This window comes from Rissa tridactyla, chromosome 24 (genome assembly GCF_028500815.1).
Source record: "Rissa tridactyla isolate bRisTri1 chromosome 24, bRisTri1.patW.cur.20221130, whole genome shotgun sequence".
Taxonomy (NCBI): Eukaryota; Metazoa; Chordata; class Aves; order Charadriiformes; family Laridae; genus Rissa; species Rissa tridactyla.
Genome location: NC_071489.1, coordinates 745,172 through 767,759, shown reverse-complemented (window position 1 = coordinate 767,759; position 22,588 = coordinate 745,172). Strand labels below are relative to the sequence as shown.

Below are 22,588 nucleotides of genomic sequence, written 5' to 3'. Positions count from 1 at the left end.
TGGGGCTGCGGCCGCGCGGACCCGCCCCGCCGCCGCTCGCCGACAACAATGGGGCCGCCGGCGCTGCGCCTCCCCTTATATACCCCGCGTCACGTGACCGGCACGCCCCCCCAGCGTCCCCCGCCACCGCCCGCGCCGCGAGGCAGGCTGGGAAAGCGAGTCCGGCGGGGGGAAGAGACCCAGAGCTAGAGCGGCGCGGCCGCGGGGCACGACGGGAAATGTAGTCCGGAAGTGGAGTGGGAGAGGCCGCAGGTTTGAGACTGGGGTGGAGGGCGCAGTGGGGCCTTCCCCCCCTCCCGCCGGCGGGACCCAGCTCGGATCCTGTGGGGCTTCACCCCCCTCCCGGGGCTGGGGAAGGGCCTGAGGGGGGGGGGGTGAGGGGGACAGCGGGAGCCCCCCAGGCCCGGCGCCGGGTTGGGGGGAGGCTGCAGGCCGCAGCTCTCCACAGGGAGCCGGCGGGAGGAGGAGAGGGGGCGGCCGAAAACTGCCGGCGGAGGAGTCTAGACAAGAGATTAGCGAGGCTGGAAACAGCGGGAAGAGGCCAAAAGCGCCTTATTTTAGCAAGAACAGAGCAGCTGCAGCTCCGACAGCGGGGAGCCCACAGGGCAGTTCACCACGGGGGGGGGGAGGGGGGGGGGCACGGCCTGTCCTGCCTCAGGGGATCCCCCACCCTGCTCCGTCCTCCTCCCCAGGCGGGACAGGGCTCTGGGCCCCGGAGAAGGACAAAATCCTGGGGGGGGGGTGTGTGTGTGTGACTCTCACCCTCCCCCTCCCCCCCCCCCCCCGAGACCCACACACTCACCTCAGCAGCCCCCCCAACACGCTCCTCCCTGGCGGAGTTCAACCAGGTGCCACGGTGCTTCCCGCCCCCCAGATTAGGGATTAGCTGAGTTATTAACTAATAAACAAGTCAAATTATAGGATTAAAATATCCTCTTCGTTCCCCCCAACTCCAACCCCTTCGTCTCCCGCCTTGTTTCCAGCCAGCAACCAGGGCCGGAGGAAGGACTGGCCTGTTGCTACCCCCTCCAGCTGGGGGCTTCGCCTCCCCAAGCCACGAATCACTTCCCTGGCATTTTCCTCATCCAATAGATTAAAGTCAGCCACACGCACCCAGCAACATCAATACAAAGGGTTGATGGAGCAGACAGCGCCACAACTGTACAGATCCATCGCACTTCTTGTATAGTAAGGGGAAAAAAAAACAGGATTAAAACAGACATCTTCCCTAGGTGGATCCCTGCAAGTGAAGGACGGGAAGCTTGGACCAGACCCGAACCAGCTCTCGTTTGCATCAGGTATCTTGACTGCACCTTCAAGAAGACAACGGCTGGCTGAGGAAGGTGGGAACAGAATCCTTTACGGCTCACAGACGCAGAACAGCAGCCAATATTCCAGCAGCAGGGACGTGGCCGTCACAACTGTCACATCCCCGGTGCCTTTGCTTACCCCACAGGCCATCCCCAGCCTCAGCCAGCACCTGCATCACCTGCCTAGGGCTGGATCTTGTTGCAGCCTTATTTAAAAATAAACCCTCTGCTTTACATTGTATTTTCCCCCTATTTTTTGGCTGAAAATATCCTCGGGTAGTGCTGAAGGTTCAAGGCAAGCGTGACACCGGGGAACAGGATCCATCACCTGCAGAGCAGGGCAGATCCTTCACTGCTGTCCTGGAAACCTGCACACACTGTGCACTTTTGTCACCATCAAGTCCAACAGCTTTCAATAACCCTTTGAATTTGCTGTTCGCCTTCTCCTTTGCACACACAGGGCTTACACCAGCGCTGGGGCAGCTCCGGAGGCTGCGCAGGGGGATGCAGGAGCAGAAAATGAAGCAGCAGGTAGACATCGCTCAATATTTCCAGGCGAGATACAGCTAAGCCTTTTTTCCTTCTCCCTAAAACATGCAGAAAAGAATCCCACAGACCCGAGCTAGTCAGCTATTTCTTTATCCAACTCCGCTTCACGTTTTGCTCCAGCTTTATACAACTAAAATGCGTAGATAAAGTTCCTGACGACCTTACACGCGCCAGGGAAGAAGGATGGCGCCACAGCCAGACCCGCACAGACGCAGCCAACGCCGTCTTCGGGGTGGGTGGATTAAAAACGAAGTCGCCACCTTTGTCTAACAGACACGTTGTAATATTAAATGAAAGCTTAACAAAATCCTTTAAGAAAATCCCTCCCAGCCCCAGCCTACCACTCCATCAGCACAGTACATAGCGTATTTGAGACCTGCTCAGCTCAGCACGCGCCCAGTTGGCTTTGTTGGGCCAGCTGGATTCATGTTCTCTTGCCAGTCCGCGAGCCTCACGGGAGCTGATGCCTCTCAGAAAAGCAGAGCACGCTTGCCACAGAAAAAGGCCTCACGCAGGTTTTAGGTCCCAATGGCAAATTTCTACCCAGAGCCACACGAGAGTGCGACCTGGGAACTTCAAGCCTCAGAGCTCCAGCAATTAAAGCAGCACGTTACCGTTAACGGCCATTTAGAAGCCGTCAGAGCAAGGAGGTGCCCTGCCAAGAAAGACAGCCGAGGAACCAACAGCTCGGGGTCTTTCCAGAGGGTGCCCAGGAGTTTCCAGATCTCTGCTCGTGTCCTTGTGCTGGAAGTGAAGGGTCTTCATGCACGATGAGAGGATCGCGGGCGTTCCTCATCCCGTCCTCTCTATTTTAAGATGATGTGGTAGCTATCATTGGTTTCAGCTGCAAAAGAAGCAAAGCTCGTGAGCCACCCGCAACGGCAAAGGAATCTGCTGGGCTGAGCGGCTGTCGACAGAAGAGCCCCCCAAGAAGTATGGAAGGGAAATACAAGACATTTACGCACCTTTCATGGTGTCCAGAACGAAACAGGATTCGTCTTGGAAGTTCTGTATCATCTGAAAGGAGCCACAAAAGCCAGCTGAGTCTGAGGCTGTATTTAAACCCAGCAGAAGCACTTCCCAGCCCTACGCGAAGGTTTTGTGTTCTGCTGTTAGCGATGGGCATAGACTGAAAGGGCTAGGAGCTGCTCAGGCAGGTGCTTAGTGCTCTAGGAAAGGTGACAGCCATAAATATTTATTCCTTCCTCCAGCTCTCCAGAACCGAAGCTCGGAACCAGCAAGCCGAGAGAGAAACCATGGGACTCTGGGATGCAGGTCTAAAAGCAAAGTCCTCCCACAACAATTCCCCTCCCTGCTTTTATAGCAAAGCCAGACGAAACCCAAGCGGGACGGAGGAGGGTGTGCTCGCGGCCTGAACTAGCTCAGGGAGAGCTGTTCACACCCGATAAACCTCATGGGTTTCAGTGAGGAGCCCCCGGCAGCAGAGCAGCGTCCCCAGACTTCAATGATTAACTCCCAATCCTTCGGAAACTGGAGGGGATGGAGCAGGGCCCTTCCTGAAGGCCTGCCCAGAGGACCTGTTCCCCTGCAACCTCCCCAGCGGAGCTCAGACTGCAATCAGACACGGACCAGCTGAAGCAACCCAGCGCAAGAGGGCGAAAATAAGGAGCACCCAGAGGCTGTCACCTCATCACTGATCAGCACGTGTATCCCCGTCGGACCCTGCTTGTAAATCTGGCTGATCTGTTGGGAAGAGATGCTGAAGAGCTGGGCCAGCTTTTCCGTCAGTTCCACCGCCGTCAGTTCCTCCAGATAAATAGCGTGGTACACTGTGGGGAGAAGAACTCTTACAGCTAGACGTCAAGCACCGCTTCGGTGTCTACGCTACGGATGCGGAGACTCTTCTGCTAGCGCCACGTACGCTCGCCTGGGGAGCAGATGCTTAGAGAAGCACCACGAAAAGGCTGTGCTCTGCCCAGGAACATCAGCCAGCAGGGGTTTAGGAAAGGGAGGTCCTGCTTAACCAACCTGATCTCTTCCTACGACCCGCCTTCTGGACGCGGGGAAGGCTGTGGGCGTTGTCTGTATGGACTTCGGGAAGGCCGTTGACGCCGTCCCCCACAGCATTCTCCCGGAGAAGCTGGCGAATCGTGGCAGAGACAAGTGTACTCTTCGCTGGGTTAAAAACGGGCTGGATGGCCGTGCCCAGAGAGTTGGGATTAATGGGGTGAAATCCTCTTGGCGGCCGGTCACCAGTGGTGTCCCTCAGGGCTCAGTTTTGGGGCCTGTTTTGTTTAATATCTTTATCAATGATCTGGATGAGGGGATTGAGTGCACCCTCGGTAAGTTCGCAGATGACACCAAACTGGGTGGGAGTGTTGATCTGCTGGAGGGTAGGAAGGCTCTACAGAGGGCCCTGGACAGGCTGGATCCATGGGCCAAGGCCAGCTCTAGGAGGTTTAATAAGGCCAAGTGCCGGGTCCTGCATTTCGGCCACAACAACCCCAAGCAACGCTACAGGCTTGGGGCAGAGTGGCTGGAAAGCTGCCCGGCAGAAAAGGACCTGGGGGTGCTGGTGGACGGCCAGGGTGACGTGAGCCAGCGGTGTGCCCAGGTGGCCGAGAAGGCCAACAGCATCCTGGCTCGTATCAGGAACAGCGTGGCCAGCAGGAGCAGGGAAGTGATGGTGCCTCTGTACTGGGCGCTGGTGAGGTCTCACCTCGAGTGCTGTGTTCAGGTCTGGGCCCCGCTGTACAAGAGGGACGTTGAGGTGCTGGAGCGTGTCCAGAGGAGAGCGACCAGGCTGGTGAGGGGTCTGGAGAGCAGGGCATGTGGGGAGAGGCTGAGGGAGCTGGGCACGTTGAGCTTGGAGAAGAGGAGGCTGAGGGGAGACCTCATTGCCCTCTACAGCTCCCTGAAAGGAGGGTGGAGAGAGGTGGGTGTTGGCCTCTTCTCCCAGGTGGATAATGACAGGACCAGAGGAAATGGTCTGAAGTTGCGGCAGGGGAGGTTTAGGTTAGATATTAGGAAGAATTACTTTCCTGACAGAGTGGTCAGGCACTGGAAGAGCCTGCCCAGGGAGGGGGTTGAGTCACCATCCCTCGAGGTATTTAAGAAACGTCTAGATGTGGCACTTCAGGGCATGCTCTAGTGGCAGAGATTGTAGGTTGTGTGGTTGTTTTTGGTTTTGGGGGGTGGGTGTGTGTGTGTGGGGTGTGTGTGTGTGTGGGTGTGTGTGTGTGTGTGTGTGTGTGTGTGGTTGGACTCGATGATCTCAAACGTCCTTTCCAAACATGAAGATTCTACCATTCTATGATCACAGCCCCGTTGGGAAGGGACTGTGCACAGCCCATCTATCGAGTCTTGCTTTTCGGCAGGTTCAACACCCGCTCTGCTGCTCCCGCCTCCCGCAGCTATCACCTTGCCCAGCCCAAGCGGCTAAATCTACGTGTAGCGCGTCTCTGGTGTCTGCTTTTGCCACATGGCTGCATCATGCCCTGAGCTCCGTAAGCATCAGCTCCACAGTAACTCGGCTGCCATGAGTGTCCTGCAATGCCTGCTCTGCGCTTATGCAGTCCTCGACTCAAAAAGCTTCTATTTTGACTAGAATCAGAGCAATGTTCTGTACCATTCCTGGCAGTTTTCCATCCCAGCAGGACGAAAGCACCACCCCAGCAGCTCCCCAGAGCCAACCCCGTACCCCCGACTCCTGGCGGCGGTGGTGGTGGGGGGAAGCGGGAGGATCCGAATTGGAGCAGGGCAAGGAAAGGACAAGCTGTTTGCTTTTGCACTTGCCGCTCCAATCACGGAGGTGGATAAACCGGCGCCTGGCTGCTCCACAAATGTAGGTCACTCATTGTTGTCTGGGCAATGCTGGATTCTCGCAGGAGCTATCGTTTGTCGGCTCAGAGCAGGCAACATGCCGACAGTCAGATTCTGCAGCCACCCATTGGGTGGGCAAATAAAAAAAGGGTTTGCCGCGGTCTTTTGGCACCCTTACCAAAGGAAAGCGTGCCCAACCCCTCGGTTTGCGTACAGAGCCTGCATCAGGCTGCAGGTGAGCTCGCACGTGAGCTCGCTGCCTCCTTGCAGTGAGGAGACAAGGATGACAGCAGCCAACACGAGGCGCAGCAGCTGAAAGCAGAAGCCACAGACCCTCTTTCGAGCCGCTGTGCGGGCTCTGGTCACACAAGCAGCCTCTCTGGTGAGAGGGGCCTTTCGCCAGCCCAAAATCCGCAGGGAGAGTGGTGCGGGGACAAGGGGATTGGAAGCAACTGGCGCTGAGCACCTGTGAGCAGCAGCAGCGGGGCTTGAAACCGCGTTTCTGTTTGCTTTTGTTTTCCCCTTCACGCTGTCGGCAGCAACCCAAGCCCACGTGCCCCCAGCCGGGCTTCGAAGCGCTTACCAAAAAAAGTACTGGTTACTGTGTCCCCGTCCTCGTGTTTCTGCTGCAGGTCCCTCAGCTGCTGGGACTCCTGACACACGTAGATGGTCAGTCTGGGCCGCACCATCCTACGGACAGAGCAGTGAGTGAACGCCATCGGATTTGCTCAAGGACACCTCTAGTTCCCGACACTTTGCCAGCCCTCTTCCCTCCCCTGTATCCTCAGAAGGAAAAGAGAAGATCAACAAACTCATCTCAAAGCAAAACCGTCCCCACCTTGCTGATGCAGCAAAGGTTTTTGCGAGAAGGGGATGAAGTTGGCACGGGGACATGGTGCCAGCTGGCTACCGGGCAGCTAAACTGGACGGTTCCCTCCTGAGGACGGAGCAGCCACGGGTCAGCCTGAGCTCTGCTGGTAACACACACGCTCCTTCCTGTTCAGTCTCATTTTGCAGTGCAAAAGCCGGCAGCGTCTCCTGTCCTTCGTGCCCTTCTCCCCAGCGCAGCGCGACCACGTTTCCCTGCTATCTCCCGGGCCATCGGAGGCAGTACATTAACCCCCTGGAATGCTTCCCACCCGCACAGCTCTTGGTGCCCCACATCAGAGTCCGGCGCCGATGCCGCCCCAGACTTTCCCTCCGGCATCCAGCCCACCCTGGGCCCCTCCGCCCGGCTGCAGCGGTGCCTTCTGAAATGCTCCAGCTCAGGCAGGAGCTCAGTTAAACACCAGTCCCTCCTTCTTCAGGGAAAGGTGCAGAGGGATATTCCCTTTCCAGGAAGGTAATTCCAGCGAGAGGCTGTTCAGCGGATGCAGGGAACAAGTACGGCACCGGCAGGACATCCTGGCTTGTGGCTGGATTCTCTGACGCTCAAAGTGTAAGATCATTTCTAACGCTTCCCTCCCACATGGATTTTCTTCCCCAGATTGTCTCTGGAGCCATTACCCTGCTGGCTAAGTTATCAAATTTGACTGAAAGAGGTTCAGGAAGGTTAATGAAACTCTGTTTTCTAGCAAGAGCCAAGCAAACAGACTAAATCAAATACAATTTACCCACCAGCAGCTTTTAAGCAAACAACATACCGTCCTTTTAACGCATTGAAGAGCCTGATGCCATCCGCAGGGCCGCAGATCTGGATAACGTCTTCTCTGGTCAGCTTCAGTAAGTCTGCACCTATGGTTTCAAAAATCAAAAGGAGAGAAAAGTCACACAATCCAGCCCAAAGTGTCCGGGATAGGGGGGGGGTGTCTCCGGACACCGCAGCCGTGCTGGCTCCCCCTTGCAGAGCTCGCCCCATTCCCAAATTTCTTCTCCCCCCGCTTCCCCCCGCCCCGAAGGACACTCGCTAGGTTTTTTTTTTTTTCCAGGCTGGTTTCACAAAAGCGTGTTTCGGTACAACCTTGGGTTCTGCCTTATCATTTACAGCCGGCTATCCAGCGCCTCGCTGACCCTGGATAATGGAGACCGTTATCATCAGGAAAGGAGAGGAAAATAAACGCGAAGCATTTCTTTACACACAGTGCTTTCCCCCAGATCAGCATTTCTCAGCTTGTTTTAAGACCGGAGGGTGCTGCAAGAGAAACCACCCCAGTCCCCATTATTTTGCCAGTTAAAGAGCGAGGTGAGAAACAAAGAACACAGCTTTCAGGAAGCCAAGTTTTATTGTGTTACAAAAAAGACGAGATTTTTAAAACCATTTATATTTGCAAAGGTAAGACGAAGGCGGCCTCAGGGGCAAGGGGAGGCAGAGCGACTTGGCACAGAGGAGGGATAGACACGGAAGGGATGTCGTAACCTACCTGAGAAGTTTCTGAAAAGCCGAGAAAAAGTAGAGAAGCGGTTTCGGTGCAGCCACTGCTGGGCCTCCTGGGGCGTGCTGGTGGGCAAGAGGTTCTGCAATGTAGGAAAAAAAGGATCACAGCCTCAGAGGTGACGTGGAAGCCATTCCCGGTGAGGAACGAGCACAGGTCAGCTCAGTCAGTGTTTATAATTAGTCTTAAATCGAGACCTGAGCGTGGCAGGCTCACAGCACACGCACGCAAGAAAGGCTGCAGCCTGGACGGGTTTTGATTTAAAAGGCTTCAGAAGGACAACGAAAGAGGAAGGAAGCAAAGGGGAAAGCACAGTGAAGATCAAGGCAATGAGAAAAGGTCACAGCGAGCTACAGAAAGCTTGCTCACAGCTCCGCGTCGCTGTACTGGACGTTTTTCCACCCTGTCACCTCTTTTTCCAAAGAGGAGTCAAAAAGAAGTGGTAACTCCCCCAAGACGTTAAACCAGAGCGGTCTCTTCCCCAACAAACTACAGCCACCCGCAAACCCACCCCCGCTGCATCCCCAAATCCCGTTTTCTGACCTGTGCACCGTCCTTACCACAAGCATAAGCTCTGAGGTGTGACTTACATCTGCGATCGGAGGGGGTGGCTCGGGCTGATGGTTTGGAGAGCCATTGCTAGGTTGGGGGGAAAAAAAGAGCCAGAAAGAGCAGAACAGGAGGTTAGCGCCTCTCTTCCCCCTCCGGCACAGGATCCCGACACGCAGCAACCGCCACCCTCCAAGACCCATAACCAAAAGCACCAAAACACAGGGGCCGCAGCAACGCCGTCATCGTTGCAGCGCAATATTTTGCAAGAACGGATGGCTTACGGCGGAGTATTATCGCGATGGGGACAAGGCAGAGCGAAGCAGGCTGGACGCTGATCAGCAGGGGGAAAACCGCTGATCAAATGCACGCGGGTTTCTCGTGCGAGAGCCGAGCTTTGCTGCAGCCAGGAGAGGTAACAGCGCCCAGCTTCAAGGCTTTAATTTGATTTTCCCCTCGCTGACGCAGCCTCTTAGGCTGCTTCCACCCTGGAACCAGGCCCTTCCTTTCGTTAGTTGTCACTGCCAGCTCAGACACATCAATCTCTTGTGCAAGGCAGAAATCGATAGCCAGCGTCTTCTCCGGACTCACCCTTCGCCAATGGAAAAACTGCTGTGGGAACTGTTGAAGCCAGGGGACGGCGCGTTATTGACGTACGTTATCTCTGGCCAGGGAGAACACTAGAAAGGAAAACCCAAGAGTCACAGGATTGCTTTGAACAAGCGCACGCATCTGCTCTGGTCGGCAGAGGTTAACAGCTATTCGCTGACCAACAACCGACTAGGAAACAGAATTAAAGAATAAAGTAGGGGATTACAAGAATCTAAGCCAATTCACTGCAGACGGTCACAAAGCTCCGATTTAGTGAGCCTTGATCTCAAAAGGCCAAAAGTCACAAAATTCAAATGCGGGGAGACCTGGGATCTAAACCATCGCTCTGGCACTGGGCTGACACACGCAGCGCCCGCCGTGGATCCAGCCTGAATCGGGCACTGATGAGTGTCCCCAAATTCACCCGGGGCAGGATGAGGGCTCCCTCCCCAGGGCTGCTCAGCAACAACCCCTCAGACGGCCTCATTTCAATAGACCGACGCTTTCCACTAGCGGAGGGGGGAAACAACGGGGCTTTCTGCCAGCTCACAACCTCGGTGGCCAGTTGTCACATGGGCAAAGCAAAGCTTGCAGGGAGAGGTAAAAATCTTTTACTAGGAAAAACCCATCACGTTTGCAGGCACAAGAGCCCTTTTTCAGGTCTGGTAAGAAACACCTCTTCTGCCTACAAAATTTATCTTGCTTTTGTCTTGCGGCTATTAACAACTTGGCCAAACGTTTCACAGCGGAACTGCCAGTTCCTTGCCACCTGCGAGCGAGGAAAGCCAGGTTCCGTTAAAACAATGATGCCAGCACCCCACCTCTGTGAGTATCGTAGTTTCGTAGGAAGGCTGGTATTTCTCTTTCTCATGAGGCGTTCGCTTCTCCATCTTTTCCCTGTCCGTCTTCTGCTTCCGATCAGCTCCTTTGGGCTGGAAAGGAGATATTCCTGTTAGAAGAGCAGCCTGGAAGGGTGGCAGCAGACGGCTGGATAGATACGCAAGAAATGCAAGCACCAGAAGAGGCGACTCGTGCCTCTGCTCTACCCACTTGTTGCTTTACAGAGGGAAAAGGAAGAGGGCTGGGAGTATCTGCGCGGAGGATTAACAACGGCATCGCTTCTGTAACAACCACAACACCCTGATCTACCCACGCCCCTAAAAAGGGACCCAGAACGTCTGAACAAGGAGGTGAAACATTTTTCGGAAGAACCTTCTCCCAACAGCAGACGCTGGCTTGAAGGGGACAAAGGCCAGGTTCTGGTGTCACTTATCTCAGCCGTGTCTTCTGCACCTGCATCAGCCACACGGAGGGGCGGCATTTCAGTGGCACAAACTGCACCGGAACACGAGAGCGCTCAATTATGTCCTTGCCTTTGCCACGACCTTGAAAACCCGTGCACTCTCTCATACATAAGATTAAGGTGATTTTACTCGTTGCCTTTATCAAATGCTCAAAGCCTGGGGAAAGCAGCAAGCAAGAGAGCGCCTTTACAACCACCAAAGCCATCCTGGTGCTCCCCTAGGCAAAACCCTAAAAAAAACTCCCTTAAAACTCGGCTGCGCGTGGCCTCTGCCTGCACTCACAAGTGGAAGGAATTTGGCCTTGGTGGACCAACACAGCTGCCTGCCAACATGCAGATGCCTCCTGAGTGGATGAGCGCATCCATGGCACCGGCGGGGAAGCTTTAGGACTGCAAATACAACCAGGTACCGCAGCCCTCCTGCTCCCCCCGCAAGCTCCACATTTCTTTTCCTCTGGACAGCAAAGCCAAGACCCGAACAAGCTCCCACCACGCTCGGAGCTGGGCGAGGAGATGCTGCTTAGCTGTGGCTTGATTAGACAGTTTCCGCCATGAAAATCTAATGGTTGCTCTTATCTTTCCGTGGTCAGCGCTGCTGCTTCTGGCAGCTAGAAAGGATCCGTGCTCCAGACCCCGCTGAGCGTGGGTAAGAGTGTCAGCAGCTGTTTTGAAAGCACTGAAATCTCCCAGCTTTGAGGGGCAGAAGGGAGAAAGGGAAGAGCAGGGCAGGAGCCCGAATCACGTTAACCCACAAAGGACAGCCTGCGGTGAACATACCTCAGGCAGGCACAGGGAAACACAGGCACGGTGTTGAGTCTGGTGCCCAAACAGCAGCCCTGACCCCAGGAGGGCGGCTGCGTCAAACCAGCAGCAGATAAGGCCGAGCCCATCAGAGACCATCCTCTGCCGGGAGGCCCTGCCCTGAAGGCACAGCGTCACCGCTTTGGGATTGTTCTGGTTCAAGGTCATCAGAGCCGAAAAAAACAACAACGCATCCCCTGGCACAAAAAGCTGAAGCTCTGGAGAAATGTGGCGCCAGATGCCTCGCAATCTCGCTGTCCTCCGGGTGCTTGTTTGCCACCAGCCTTATCCCTTAACTCCCAACTCCGCAGCCATCCGCTTCGGCTATTTGCATCCAGGTATCAGCCAGAGCTCAAACAAGCCCTAACAAATCACGCCCCTGCCTTCGAAACGTTAGAATCCAAACAGGCAAAAGAGAAGAGAGGGAAGGGGAAAGATGCCAAGCTCACAGCAGCAGGGCGTGCTGCCCGATATCCCACAGCAACTTCACGGCAGAACTGCAAAGCAGCACAGACGCCCAGCCAGGCAACCGGCCCCACTGCGTGCCACGGGCCCCTAACGGGAGGAGAGAGGAGCCACGGATGAGATTTTGTGGGGTGTTACAGGGAGAACAGGGTAATGGAGGCAACCTCAGTGTAGCAGACAGCGTGGGCATGGTGTGTCCCCGCTTATTCCCTGCACAGCCACCCTCGCGGCACCTGGGCACCTCTCAGCCACCCACGCCATCGTGCTGCCGTGGCCGCCACTGCCAGGTCGTGGCTTTGGGTTTCTGCAAACAATTTGCAACTGGGACAAGACGCCCGCACCGCTGGAGAGGCTGGACACAGACGGACCATCAGATGCAGATGGACTATCAGCAACAGGTAATAATGAGGGGTTTAGAGAGACACCAAAGCTCCTTGAGGGATCTCCCAAGCTGGTAAGACTCAAGACTAAATGTGGGAGGTTTCAGACACAGGCAACACAACCCATGTTCTCCCTGTACATTGTTCTTGGCTTACTGGTTTTGCAGCCTCAACAGCATCCAGACTCAATGGACACAGAGGAACCAGGGGGAGAGCGGCAACGCAAGACCAGAAGGACCGGGAGGCCCTTTTGCAGGCAAGCTCGGCCACAGTCCTGCACCCGTGATGTTCACTGGGGCTGCAGCGTGAATTGGGGCTGACTCCCAGTTTGTTTCCCAGTGGGGGAAGGCCACCAAGGGGCCAAGGTACCTTGAAGACCTTGATCTGGCAGCTGGCGGAGTGCAGGTGCTCCGTGTACTCCCCGTTCTCGTTCTCCTTGAACGTGTCTATTTGGACCCGAAAGGGAACCCCCTTTTCTCCTCCGTGCTTCCGCATGGTGAACTCCGTGCTGATACAGTGAACCTGGGGGAAGGCGAGGCAGCCTGCGGTGAGTAATTCCGCCACATTCGACTGACCGCACGCTTCCCAGTCCCCTCGTGGCAGCCAGGACAGCGCTCACGTAAAGGGCAGCCCGGTCAGAAGGGCGAAATACAGAGCTGGGATCGCATCAAGTACCCCCAGCAGTAAGGAGTTAAGGGGATGCCACAGCAGAGGTGGAGCCACATTCTTCCAACAAGTTTTGCAACCTCTTAACGTTACAAGCAAGCCCCGGATCAGCAGGGCAGGGAGCTCAGCTCCACCAGCCTCCACACGCTGCAGCCTGTTATCCTAGGCGGGAGGGCCAGACTTCCAAGAGGTATTTTAGGCAGCTGGTGAGATGTGCAAAAGCATCTAAGCAAGACGGAGACACAAATCACGAAGCCAGCGGGACCTAAACCACCAAAAAAACCCGTGTAAAACAACTTATTGGTGGTGGTCAACTGTGCCTGTGCTTTGCTAATGCACAAATTGCTGCTCTCCGGCACTGCTTGAGGCAGGAGGTAGGGTGTAGTTTAGTTGACATCCTTCTACTGTAGCATCTGGCTGCTATTTCAATGCTCCAGGTTAAAAAAAGCATCTTCTCCCGCCTTGGATAACTCATTTTTTTTCCCCCCTAGACCCCTGCAACAGGAGTTTCCCCGCTTTTCTTGTACCTGGATGAACACAGAAGTCCTCTTTGAAGGATCCCATAGAAACTCCACTGTATTGAGCTGGGTTGGGTTTGCTCTAGGGTCGATGATGCCCACGGACATCGGGATATCTGTAGGGGCACATACAGAGAACAAGCTGGAGTTTGCAGTAGAAGGAGAAGGAAGATATTCACAGGGAACACATGGAAGAACCAACCGTGTCTCTCAAAGTGCAGAATCGTGACCGCACTTTGTCCCTTAAAGTCAAGGGAGCGGGAACCCGGCTGGAGGCACTTCAGGCACCCACATCTCCTCCAGCCTTGGCCAAGGTGATACCATGGGGACTCACCTATGTCCAGTATCCTGTCCCCAGGCCTGTTCCACCGCCAGCCCTCCAGCTGCTGATGCTCTGTGTACTGCAGCCGCCGGTCATGAAACACCACCCGGAATATGCTCTATAGAAGGGAGAAACGGTCAGTGCCTGGAGCTGCCCCAGGAAACCTGACGGTCTTCAAGCTGGGAGGCATTTCCCGGTGCAAGAAAAGGGGCAGGGAGGAGAGCCGAGGAGCCTGAAGGCTTCATGAAGAAGCCAAAGCTATAAAAGAAAGCCCAGACAGACCCTTGGGACAGAAGCACGGAGGCTGCAGCTTATCTTCCTGAACACTAAGCGATCAGCAATCGCCTCTTGGCTTGACCCCAGGCCCCATGAGATTGGTTGGACACCATCAGCCAGACTGGTCTCACCAAGGCAAGAGAAGGGGAAAGGGAAAATAAACCCCCCAAGCAAGCCAGACCCCCACACACACCGTCATGAGGGCTGCACCCCACCCTGGGATGCAGTACAGGATCTCGCTCGCTGCTCCCTGCGGCCGGGGATGGCCCCAGCTGGACACACGTACCCGTGCTCTCCACTTACCTTTACTAGTTTCCCATTGATCTCTGGCAGCTCTCCGATTTTCCTGTTGTCCAGCATCCGGATTTCATAGGACTGCCCTGGGGGAAAGAAGACAAGGGCGCTTCGCGGTTAGTCGTGGATGGACCCTCGCTGCCACCCCTCCTCTGGCATTCTGACATCTTTTCCTGCCACACCACGCATGCCACTTGATCTTCTTGCCGTGTTTTAGTGAGGGGCCGTAGGAGCAGGAGCCATTACAGCCACAGCTATAACGCCCCTCTCCAGGGCGAGACAATCCTCCCCCCATCCTGCAGCAGTACTTTCCAGGAACTACCCTTATTAACCCAAGATCGAGAACAGGGAAGAAATAGATCACACAAGCTTCATCTGCCTTCCGTCGCCAACCCTGATCTTCCAGTTCTACTTGAAAGCAGCGGGGACAACTTGAACCTGTAAAACGCACCGGCTGCAGAGCACCCCAGCACGGATCCACCACTTAACCACCTTACATCGTGCAGGTTTTAATTAGGTTAAAGCCTACAGGCGATTCACTGCCGTAAGCAGATGGCAGGCAGCAAGGTGGAGGAAGTGCCGCTTCCAGACAGGAGCAATCTGGGGTTTACTATCAAGGCGCTTTCCATTTCCAAGGGGAAGTTTCCAAAGGCAGAATTTTATTTTTCAGAGTGTTTACAGGAGGCGCAGACAGCCCGCGGAGGGCACGGGGCGTCCCTCACCTTGGTTGAGATAGGTGAGCGTTTCGTCGTGGAGTTTGACGGCGGGGGAAGTGGCGGCACACAGCACGTACTGGAAAGGCAGAATTTTGTTCTCGTTTTCAGGGGGCAAACTCGATTCTTCCTGCTTGAAGATGGGCAGGGCAAGGACGTCGCTGCGAAGAGATTTGTCAGACAGATTCATTTCAGCTCTGGCTAGAGAGATATGATGCGTTTGGCATTTAGTTCCTCCTCCTAGGAAGAGCTTTGAGCTTTTTTTAGTTAAAAAACCCCCACATACCCTGACATCTCTCTGCAGAACTGCAGAGGAGCATTAAAACAGACCGAGTAGTTTTAGAAGAGGACCTGACACCTGCTCTTGCTAAAGTTTTTTTTCAAGTTAGCCTCCCTGTCCGCCCCAAACCTGCACATTCCTTGCTTCGAAGCTAAGAGACAAGAGAGTTTGTGTTTCTGACTGAAGCCCAGCTCCTCCGGCAGCGCGACTCCTGCACCGCTTATGCCTCAGCGCAGAGCTGCTGCAAGGACGGACACACGCAGAATGACATCCATGTCGTGCCGATAAATGCCCATCCTCTTCCTCGTGGTACCGGCCCACTCACCTCCACCAGCCCCTAACCCCTTCCCCTGCTCCGCGCAGAGCGGCCAGGAGCTCCTCTACCCTCCAGGAGAGGCTTGGCAGGAATTACAAGCCTTGCTCAGGTCAAGGTCGGCATTTTTTTTGCCGTCCTCGGTACTTATAAAAGCCCCCCAGCGAACAGGCGTGCCAGCCAAAGCGGAGGCAGAGACCTCGGGGTACGCTGGATGGGGGGGGACGCACAGTCAGAGCACCAAACCCTCCCTCGGGCAGCCGTAACCTGCTGCATAATGCACACAAACATCTCGGTGGAGCAAATCCTGTAGGCTCCGACATGGAAAGAGCCCTTCTGGCATGAAGGCAGCAGGATGCGGACCCCCCCAATTTTCCCCAAACTCATCGACAAGCCCCCAGAGCCAAGAGCCCTTTTGCTGGGCACCATGCAACCAGCCAGCCCTGACCCAAACCCAGAGCGTGGGATGCCCACGGAGGTCAGAAGATGCTGCGTGTCACTGGCAGCAAAACCCACGCCGTGGGTCCCCACGCCACGGGATGTGGGAGAAACCAGAGCCAGGGTTCTGAGACAACCACAGGCATCTCTCTTACACCTCCCAGGTCTGCCTCTTGCCGAAATCTGCCACGACTCCTGCCCAGCCTACATCTGATGACAGGAGGAACTGCCCTGGGGAGCCATCAGGGTGGCTTCACCACAAACCATTAACCTGCAACAGCCCCAGCACCTTCCTGGCGATCAGGTCAGAAGAGATGGGTTCTCCGGGAGCTCCACGGAGCCGCTCCAGCTGGCACGGGCCTGGGCTCATCATCCTCTGGATGCTGTCGTGCCGCTCGCAGCGCTGGCTGGGAAAAGCGAGGGTGTTCCAACCCCGTGCTACCAACTTTTCGCAGGAGAAGGATGTCTCCAGGTCTTTGCGATCATGCAAAAAACTCGCTCTCTCCACTTCCCTGCCATCACAGACACTTTTCTATACTCAAAAGGCCACGTGGCAACAATAACTTGCTGAATAATGTTAATTTAAAAACTATCAGCGATAACCCTGAGCCTATGGATACGTATTTAATAGAAATCATTTCAGAAGCTGACTCTCGGCAGTTGTTCCGAGCCGTAACAACGGCCAAAAGTGTTGCCTCCGTACTGCATAAACCAGAACATCCTCCCTCCCACCCACCCGAGCGGAGCCCAGGCCAACGTGCTTGAGCACGGATGCGAGGGCAGAGCCGCGGATCGGCTGCTGGGGCCACCCAGTGCCATCCCACCGCCCCCAGGTGAAACAACGCGGGGACAGAGCTATCCGGGTCCCTTCAAAGGGCAGTAGCGAAGCACCGAGCCCTGATGAAGAGTCAGGTGGCCTTCTTCTCCTGTTACAGACTCCTGGGCTTCGGATGCTCAGGGGAGAGCAAGGAAGAAGGAGTTAAATCAGCTTTTTTTCCCTTTAGTTGAATATTAAAAGCCTTTCCCAAGGAAAAACTGGACTTATCTGGCCAAATATCAGCTCCCACCCTAAGAGGGCTTTAACCCTTTGGTCTCAAGAGACCAAACATCCACCCTTCCTCCAGCGCTGTGCAAGAAACACACCGTCCCTGCTGCCCAAACCCAAGCAGGAGAGCCCTTCCCTGCCCAAAGCCCAACTTATCAGACATTACACAGAGCCGTGCGGACGCCCCAGGGTCTCGGCATCAAAGCACGTGCACGCAATTAGGCAAATTACACAACCCGGAGGACAAACTTCCCTGCAGCTCCATCTCATTAGCAGAGGAACGGCGTTTCCTCCCGCAGGATTTCTCGCCCGAGCGGGCTGCCGAGGCAGGACCGAGCACGGCTGTTACCGATCCCTGTAAGAGAGCACAAGGCGCGAGGACGGGGAAGACCAGCATTAACCTGCTGCGCCCTGACAGACGGGAAAATTAATTCAAAGGCTACGCCCTGCACAAATCCTCCCGGCAGCCGGAGGAAGGCAGGATGCACTTCTCCTGCACGCACGAGCGCTCATTTTCCTCGTAGGCTTTGACACGGCAATGCTTCAATCCCACTTCTGAAGCCTCGGGACACCCTGGATTTGCTCTTTCGTTTGCTTTGCCTCGCACAAAACCAGTCTGGGTGATAAAAAGGCAAAGCTTGACTGTAACCCCCCCCTGCATGGGGAGCACATTGCCGCCATCCCGGCTTTCACTTGCTTTTCCCGTGCGTGCGTAGCTCTCACGCGATGCTGGACCACGCAGCGCAGCGGTCTGCTGAAAAATCACAAGCTGCTTTTCGGGGCTCCAGGAGCTCCCCTCGGCCACTAACACGGCTCAGACGCCCACCAAGAGGAACGGCAGAGCCACCCCTGCAAGACCTCCCCAAATCCAGCCTCTAGATTTGCGTTCGCTAAGACCCCGCGTGACCACGACCCAAAACCCACATTTTATTGCGAGCTGCAAAAGGGGAAAGATAACTTAGGGTAGTCGCATCCCGGTATTTCTGGAACAAGAGTCCAACCCAATTAATCAGGAATGATCACCAAGCAAATGCTGATTTGCTTTTGCAAGCAGCTGTTGGGGAAGCAGAGCTGCTTTCGGTGCGAATCTGCAGGCACGGGCAGGGCGGTGGAGCGTCGATGCGACACCTCGGTCTGCGGGGAGCGATCCTTCAGCGTCACAACGCCCACGGGTCTGGCCAAGAGCCCTCGGCTGGGACCTCCGGTTATTCAGACACCGTTACGTTCCTGTGCTATAGGACCCAGGTAATGGGGTGAGCTTTACGTATCGCAGGGTGCAATAAAAAGTTAAAAACACTTATAGATATGGCACAGTTATAAAACAGCAAGGGAAAGCCCGGCAGCTCCCGGGCCTGGTGCCTTCACGGCATCTCCAGGGGAAGGAGAACCTCAGACCCAGCCGCGACCTGCAAAGCGATTCATGGCGGCACAGAAAGCACTTTGTTATTTCGCCTCCTGCCTGTCTCCCAGGCTGCCATCGCTGCTGAGTTCAAGAGAAGCGATTTTACGGGCTGTTTGGAGAGAGCCGGGAAGCTGGGAGTCCTTCAGGCACCGACATCCCACGAGCAGCCCCCTGCGATGTCCCCAGACGCCCAGCGTGGCCAAACCCTGCAGCCACCAGCGGGTTTTTCTTTGGACAAACCCACACAAAGCCCTGCCTGCTCCAAAGGCACCTGGAGAAGTTCCTGCAGCTCCTGGGACCACACCTCCCTTTAAAAAAAAAAAAACAACACCACAACGATATTTCACTGTGCAATTTAACATGCTTTTGGGGAAACACACTTCACTTAAGGCCTCCGGTTCCGGGGTGAGAGAGAATCTCCTGGAAAAAAGGTGAAAAAAATAATTACAGGAAAACTCTGTGGATGGAAGTGTTCAGCCAAAGCCCGATTATCACCTCTAAAGCCAGCTCCGCTCGCTTAAAGACCTAATTCCATGGAACAACAGTAACGCCAAGAATTAAGGCTCGTTAACAAACGCAAAGCACAATCCTAACATACAACTCAAACAAGAAAAAGCCTCCGGCCCGAGCAACAACCCTCATCCTCCTCCACCACCTACCAGCACTCGCTCCCAAGGTAGTAACGTGCCTCTTCCATAGGGAGAAGGGATGAATGCGGAAAACCCCCACGGGGCAAGCACAGGAAAAGCCGCAAACGCTCTCAAAACCCGAGGTGCCTGTTGAAACCTTTCCCCGCTTCCCGCGACACGGAGAGAAAATGTCAGATGTCAGGACAGGAAGGTCGGCGCGCTCACCTACGGGGGCACACGCTCTATTTACGGGCAGCGTAGGTCAAGAAAAGTCTCCGAAAAAGAGAGTCGGGTTTCAGGCGGCCGAGCGAGCCCCGCAGAGAGCACAGCACGGGCTCAGAGCAGCGGCACAGCCACCGCGCCGCCGTCACCCAGCTCAGAGCCCTTTTGCGCCAGTGACGCCAGCGTGGAAAAGCTTTGCAGCCGGTTCGGTGAAGAGTCGCGGCCTCGGGAAAGCTCCGGCGCGGAGAACTGGTGCCCAGCTGGGTCAGCCACGGTAGGTAAAGGATGTAAACGCCTCGAAGCTCACAGCTGCAAGATTTCCTTGTGCAAGGAAAACTTTGCTGCATGGCCAACGGGTTTTAGCTCAGCGGGGGCGAGTTAAGGTGATCCACAAAACCTTCGCTCGCCCCATCTGAGAGGGGGGGCGTTAGTGCACGCGACCCCTTGCCCGAAAGGAAGGGGAAAGGGGACAAAAAAAGAGCTTTGAAGTGTCACGAATCCCCCCCCTCCAAGCAAAGCTTGACCTCCCCTGCACACCTGGGAAACTCATTCCCTCCCTCCCCATCAAAGGTAACGCAGGAGGAATCCCTCCTCCGAAAAGCGCTCAGTGTCACCATTGCCGGGAGAGGTGACGGACACGCTCCCTCCGAGCCCCCACGTCTTTGGGGCTTTGATTTTCCCCCAAGCACTCCAGTTAAATAAACGCCAAAGGTTGTGACAGATCCTAACGGCGGTCAGGGATAACTTTGGGAAGGTGCTGACACTCCTCATCCCTGGAAGGCAGGAGAGACGGAGGGATGAGAAGAGCTGCCCTTCCACTTCCCCTGGAAAAGGGCAGCGGGCTGGGAGTTGCTTTCCAGCCTGTTTTACCGCGAACAACCACCCGATGGGTCATTTTTAATTCTGACTTTTACCATGTCCAGTTGCAGCCCCCTCAGAAAGCCCCAGGCTGGAGTCAAGGCATCCTCCTGCGGCATCTTCCTCCCGGACGGCTTAACCTCAGCCCCAACCTCCAGACCTTTCCTCGCCGCCCGCCTGCATGCCCAGCTCCTGCCTCGGGTCTGCGGGGACGGATCCACCTCCTCCTCCCTCCTGACTTCCAGCCGAGGAGCTCCCAGGATGAACACAAGTGGAACAGAAGTTGCGTTTGAACTAACAAAGCTCTCGCCCCAAATTACACCAAGGCGGCTCTCTCACTGATGGCAGTGGACCTGCACTGGACCACAATGGAGCTACTTAATCAAGGATGGCAGCGGGGAAGCGTGTGGCCGCTCGCGAACCAACTGGGCTGACCCCGTCCAGTCCAACACCTCATCCACGGGCTGCGCTTCCCTGTTAGAACTCACACAGCCACAAACGAGGCGTTATCGAGTCTCAAACCGCAAGCACGATGCAGCGCTTTGGCCTTGCTGCTGCACGGAGGCTCGGCCGAGCGGCTGGATGCCAGAGCCAGGAGCGGGAGGGCAGAGAGACGAAGCAAGCCGGGACCCATCTCCAGAGCACGGGCCACGTATTTGTGCAATGAGGGTTGAGAACCCGACGCTACGAGGTCCCGATTCCAATCCCTGCACGGGGCGTTTGACCCCGTGGGGGTCCTGGTCCTCTCCTTTGCTCCCAGTTTAGCTCAGAGTCAGAAGGACAGAGCTGGTCTGACACGAAAAAACCTGAAGTGTGTTCCTCCGGGAGGATGGTTAATTAGGGCAAAGCACTGCTCCTGGGGCGATTACCGTACGCTGCATAAAACCAAAGCAACCAGCCGCGGGCTCTTCTAACCAGCAGCAGAGGAGAAGCCTGGGCGATTCAGCTGCACTCTGTGGACATGAGGAGACCAGAGACCCAGTGCAGCGCCGGGGCTGCGCAGCCCCGCACCCTCGAGCGCAACCACTCTCTGAAAGGGCCGCCCAGCGAAGCCCCGACGGGCTCTTTCCAACCACGACTCCGTCCCAACTTCAAGCGGCCACCACCATGCCCCAGAGCCGAGCGCCCGGCTCCCTCCTGAACCACCCCCTTGGCCACCGAACGTGCCATCAGGCAGCTCGGTTCCCATCTTTAGGTGCATTTTGGGGGTCATCAGCCCACCCTGAGCCCCCCAGGGTGGCCGGCCCCTCTCCCAGGCGCAGGACGGGCCCTTTGGGGTGACCTACCTCATGCTGTAGGCCCCGGCGCCCAGCTCCTGGCCGATGCCCGACAGGCTGGCATCGAAGTCCTGCACCAGCCCGGACTCGATCACCTCGTCGGCCAGCGGCAGCTTCAGGGCCCAGGCCATCCTCACCCACAGGCGGGGGGCGCAGGCCCCGGGCAAGGGGGCCGTGTCCCCCGTGGGGGAGGGCAGCAGGGGTCGCCCCTGGCAGCGGGAAGTTGAGCTCGCTCCCCCTTTCTCCTCAGGGGACCCTCTCCCGGGGTGGCTGACTTGGGGACCCCCAGGACCCACACCCCGGCTGCTGCACCCCCCAAACCCTTCAAGGGGCTGCGTGAACCCCAAACACCCCAAGGCCTACAGACACCCCCCAGGGGACCTTGTCCTCCGGGGACCCCCAAAACCCTCAGCCCCCCTCCCAAGGGACTGCACCCCCGGGGGACCCCGGGCCCTACTGACACCCTCGCCCCGAGGCGCTGCGCCCCCAGGGGATCCCCAGGCCCTAGAGCCCCCCCAAAGCCCTACACCTCCCCAGGCCCTACAGCCTCCCTAAAGCCCTAGAGCCCCCCCAGGCCCTAGAGCCCCCCGAAAACCCTACAGCCCCCTCAGGCCTTACAGCAAACCTAAAGCCTTACAGCCCCCTCAAAGCCCTTCACCCCCCACACGGAGCTGCCCCCCGAGGGGACCCCTCAGGCCCCGCCGCCCCCCTCTCAAAGGCCAACCCCCCCCAGAGACTGCCAGCGGCCGCCCCCGAGGCCCCGCGCAACCCCAAGGCCGCCTTCCCGAGGGGCTGGGCCCCCCGGACCCCGCTGCAAAGCCCTCCCCGGCCCCGCCACGCCCGCTGCCGCCCCGACGAGGGCCCCGGGCCGCGGCCCCCGCAAGATGGAGGCGGCGGCGCCGCCGACCCCCCGCCCCCGCCGCCAGCGGGGAGGCGGCCCCGCCCCGCCGCCTCGTCCAGCCAATGGGAGCCGCGCGCCGCCGGGTGACGCGCGGAGGGAGGTAGCCAATGGAGAGCTTCGCTTCCGGCCCGCCACGCGGGGATTGGTCGGGGGGCGGGGCGGGAGCGGCGCGGGGTGGGGCGCTCGGGTCCGTGCAGAGGTTCCCGGAGGTCGCGGGTTCGAGGCCCGGCCCTGGCTCATGCGTGTGCTGAGTTGCGCGGGTCTCAGCCGGCAGCGGGCCGGGGGGCCCGGGCGGGGGGTTGGTCGTGATGTTTTCTCCCTCCCGGGGCTG

The 22,588-nt window shown here is 56.8% G+C and overlaps 1 protein-coding gene and 1 long non-coding RNA gene across 6 annotated transcripts; one reads left to right on the top strand and one right to left on the bottom strand.

Moving 5' to 3' along the window:
- Positions 1–171: 171 nt before the first annotated feature.
- LOC128901308 (uncharacterized) lies at positions 172–3,650 on the top strand. The gene is made up of 2 exons (XR_008463454.1): positions 172–252; positions 1,233–3,650. It is a non-coding gene; the product is annotated as an uncharacterized LOC128901308 (long non-coding RNA).
- On the bottom strand, positions 2,376–21,888 carry TFCP2 (transcription factor CP2). Of its 5 annotated transcripts, none has more exons than XM_054183211.1 (15): positions 21,366–21,888; positions 14,902–15,053; positions 14,189–14,265; positions 13,622–13,727; positions 13,297–13,403; positions 12,473–12,625; positions 9,976–10,086; positions 9,155–9,243; positions 8,575–8,653; positions 8,003–8,096; positions 7,286–7,376; positions 6,226–6,332; positions 3,507–3,649; positions 2,825–2,876; positions 2,376–2,703 (listed from the first exon to the last, which is right to left on the bottom strand). In XM_054183211.1, the coding sequence occupies exons 1-15, from the start codon at positions 21,485–21,487 to the stop codon at positions 2,666–2,668; spliced, it is 1,521 nt and encodes a 506-aa protein (XP_054039186.1). In that variant the 5' UTR covers positions 21,488–21,888; the 3' UTR covers positions 2,376–2,665. The 5 variants fall into 5 exon arrangements, with proteins under 5 accessions (XP_054039186.1, XP_054039187.1, XP_054039188.1 ...); XM_054183212.1 differs by having other exon boundaries at positions 8,605–8,653; positions 21,366–21,887; XM_054183213.1 differs by lacking the exon at positions 21,366–21,888 and adding an exon at positions 19,030–19,649.
- Positions 21,889–22,588: the final 700 nt, after the last annotated feature.

Bases quoted from the DNA above. Each gene is read 5' to 3' on its own strand.
- TFCP2 (XM_054183211.1), bottom strand. From the start codon at position 21,487: ATGGCCTGGGCCCTGAAGCTGCCGCTGGCCGACGAGGTGATCGAGTCC. The intron at 10,087-12,472 runs GTACCTTGGCCC...TCTCCTTTCCAG, and splicing joins GCCAGATCAAGGTCTTCAAG to CCCAAAGGAGCTGATCGGAA. The intron at 8,654-9,154 runs GTGAGTCCGGAG...CCCCCAACCTAG, and splicing joins AGTTTTTCCATTGGCGAAGG to CAATGGCTCTCCAAACCATC.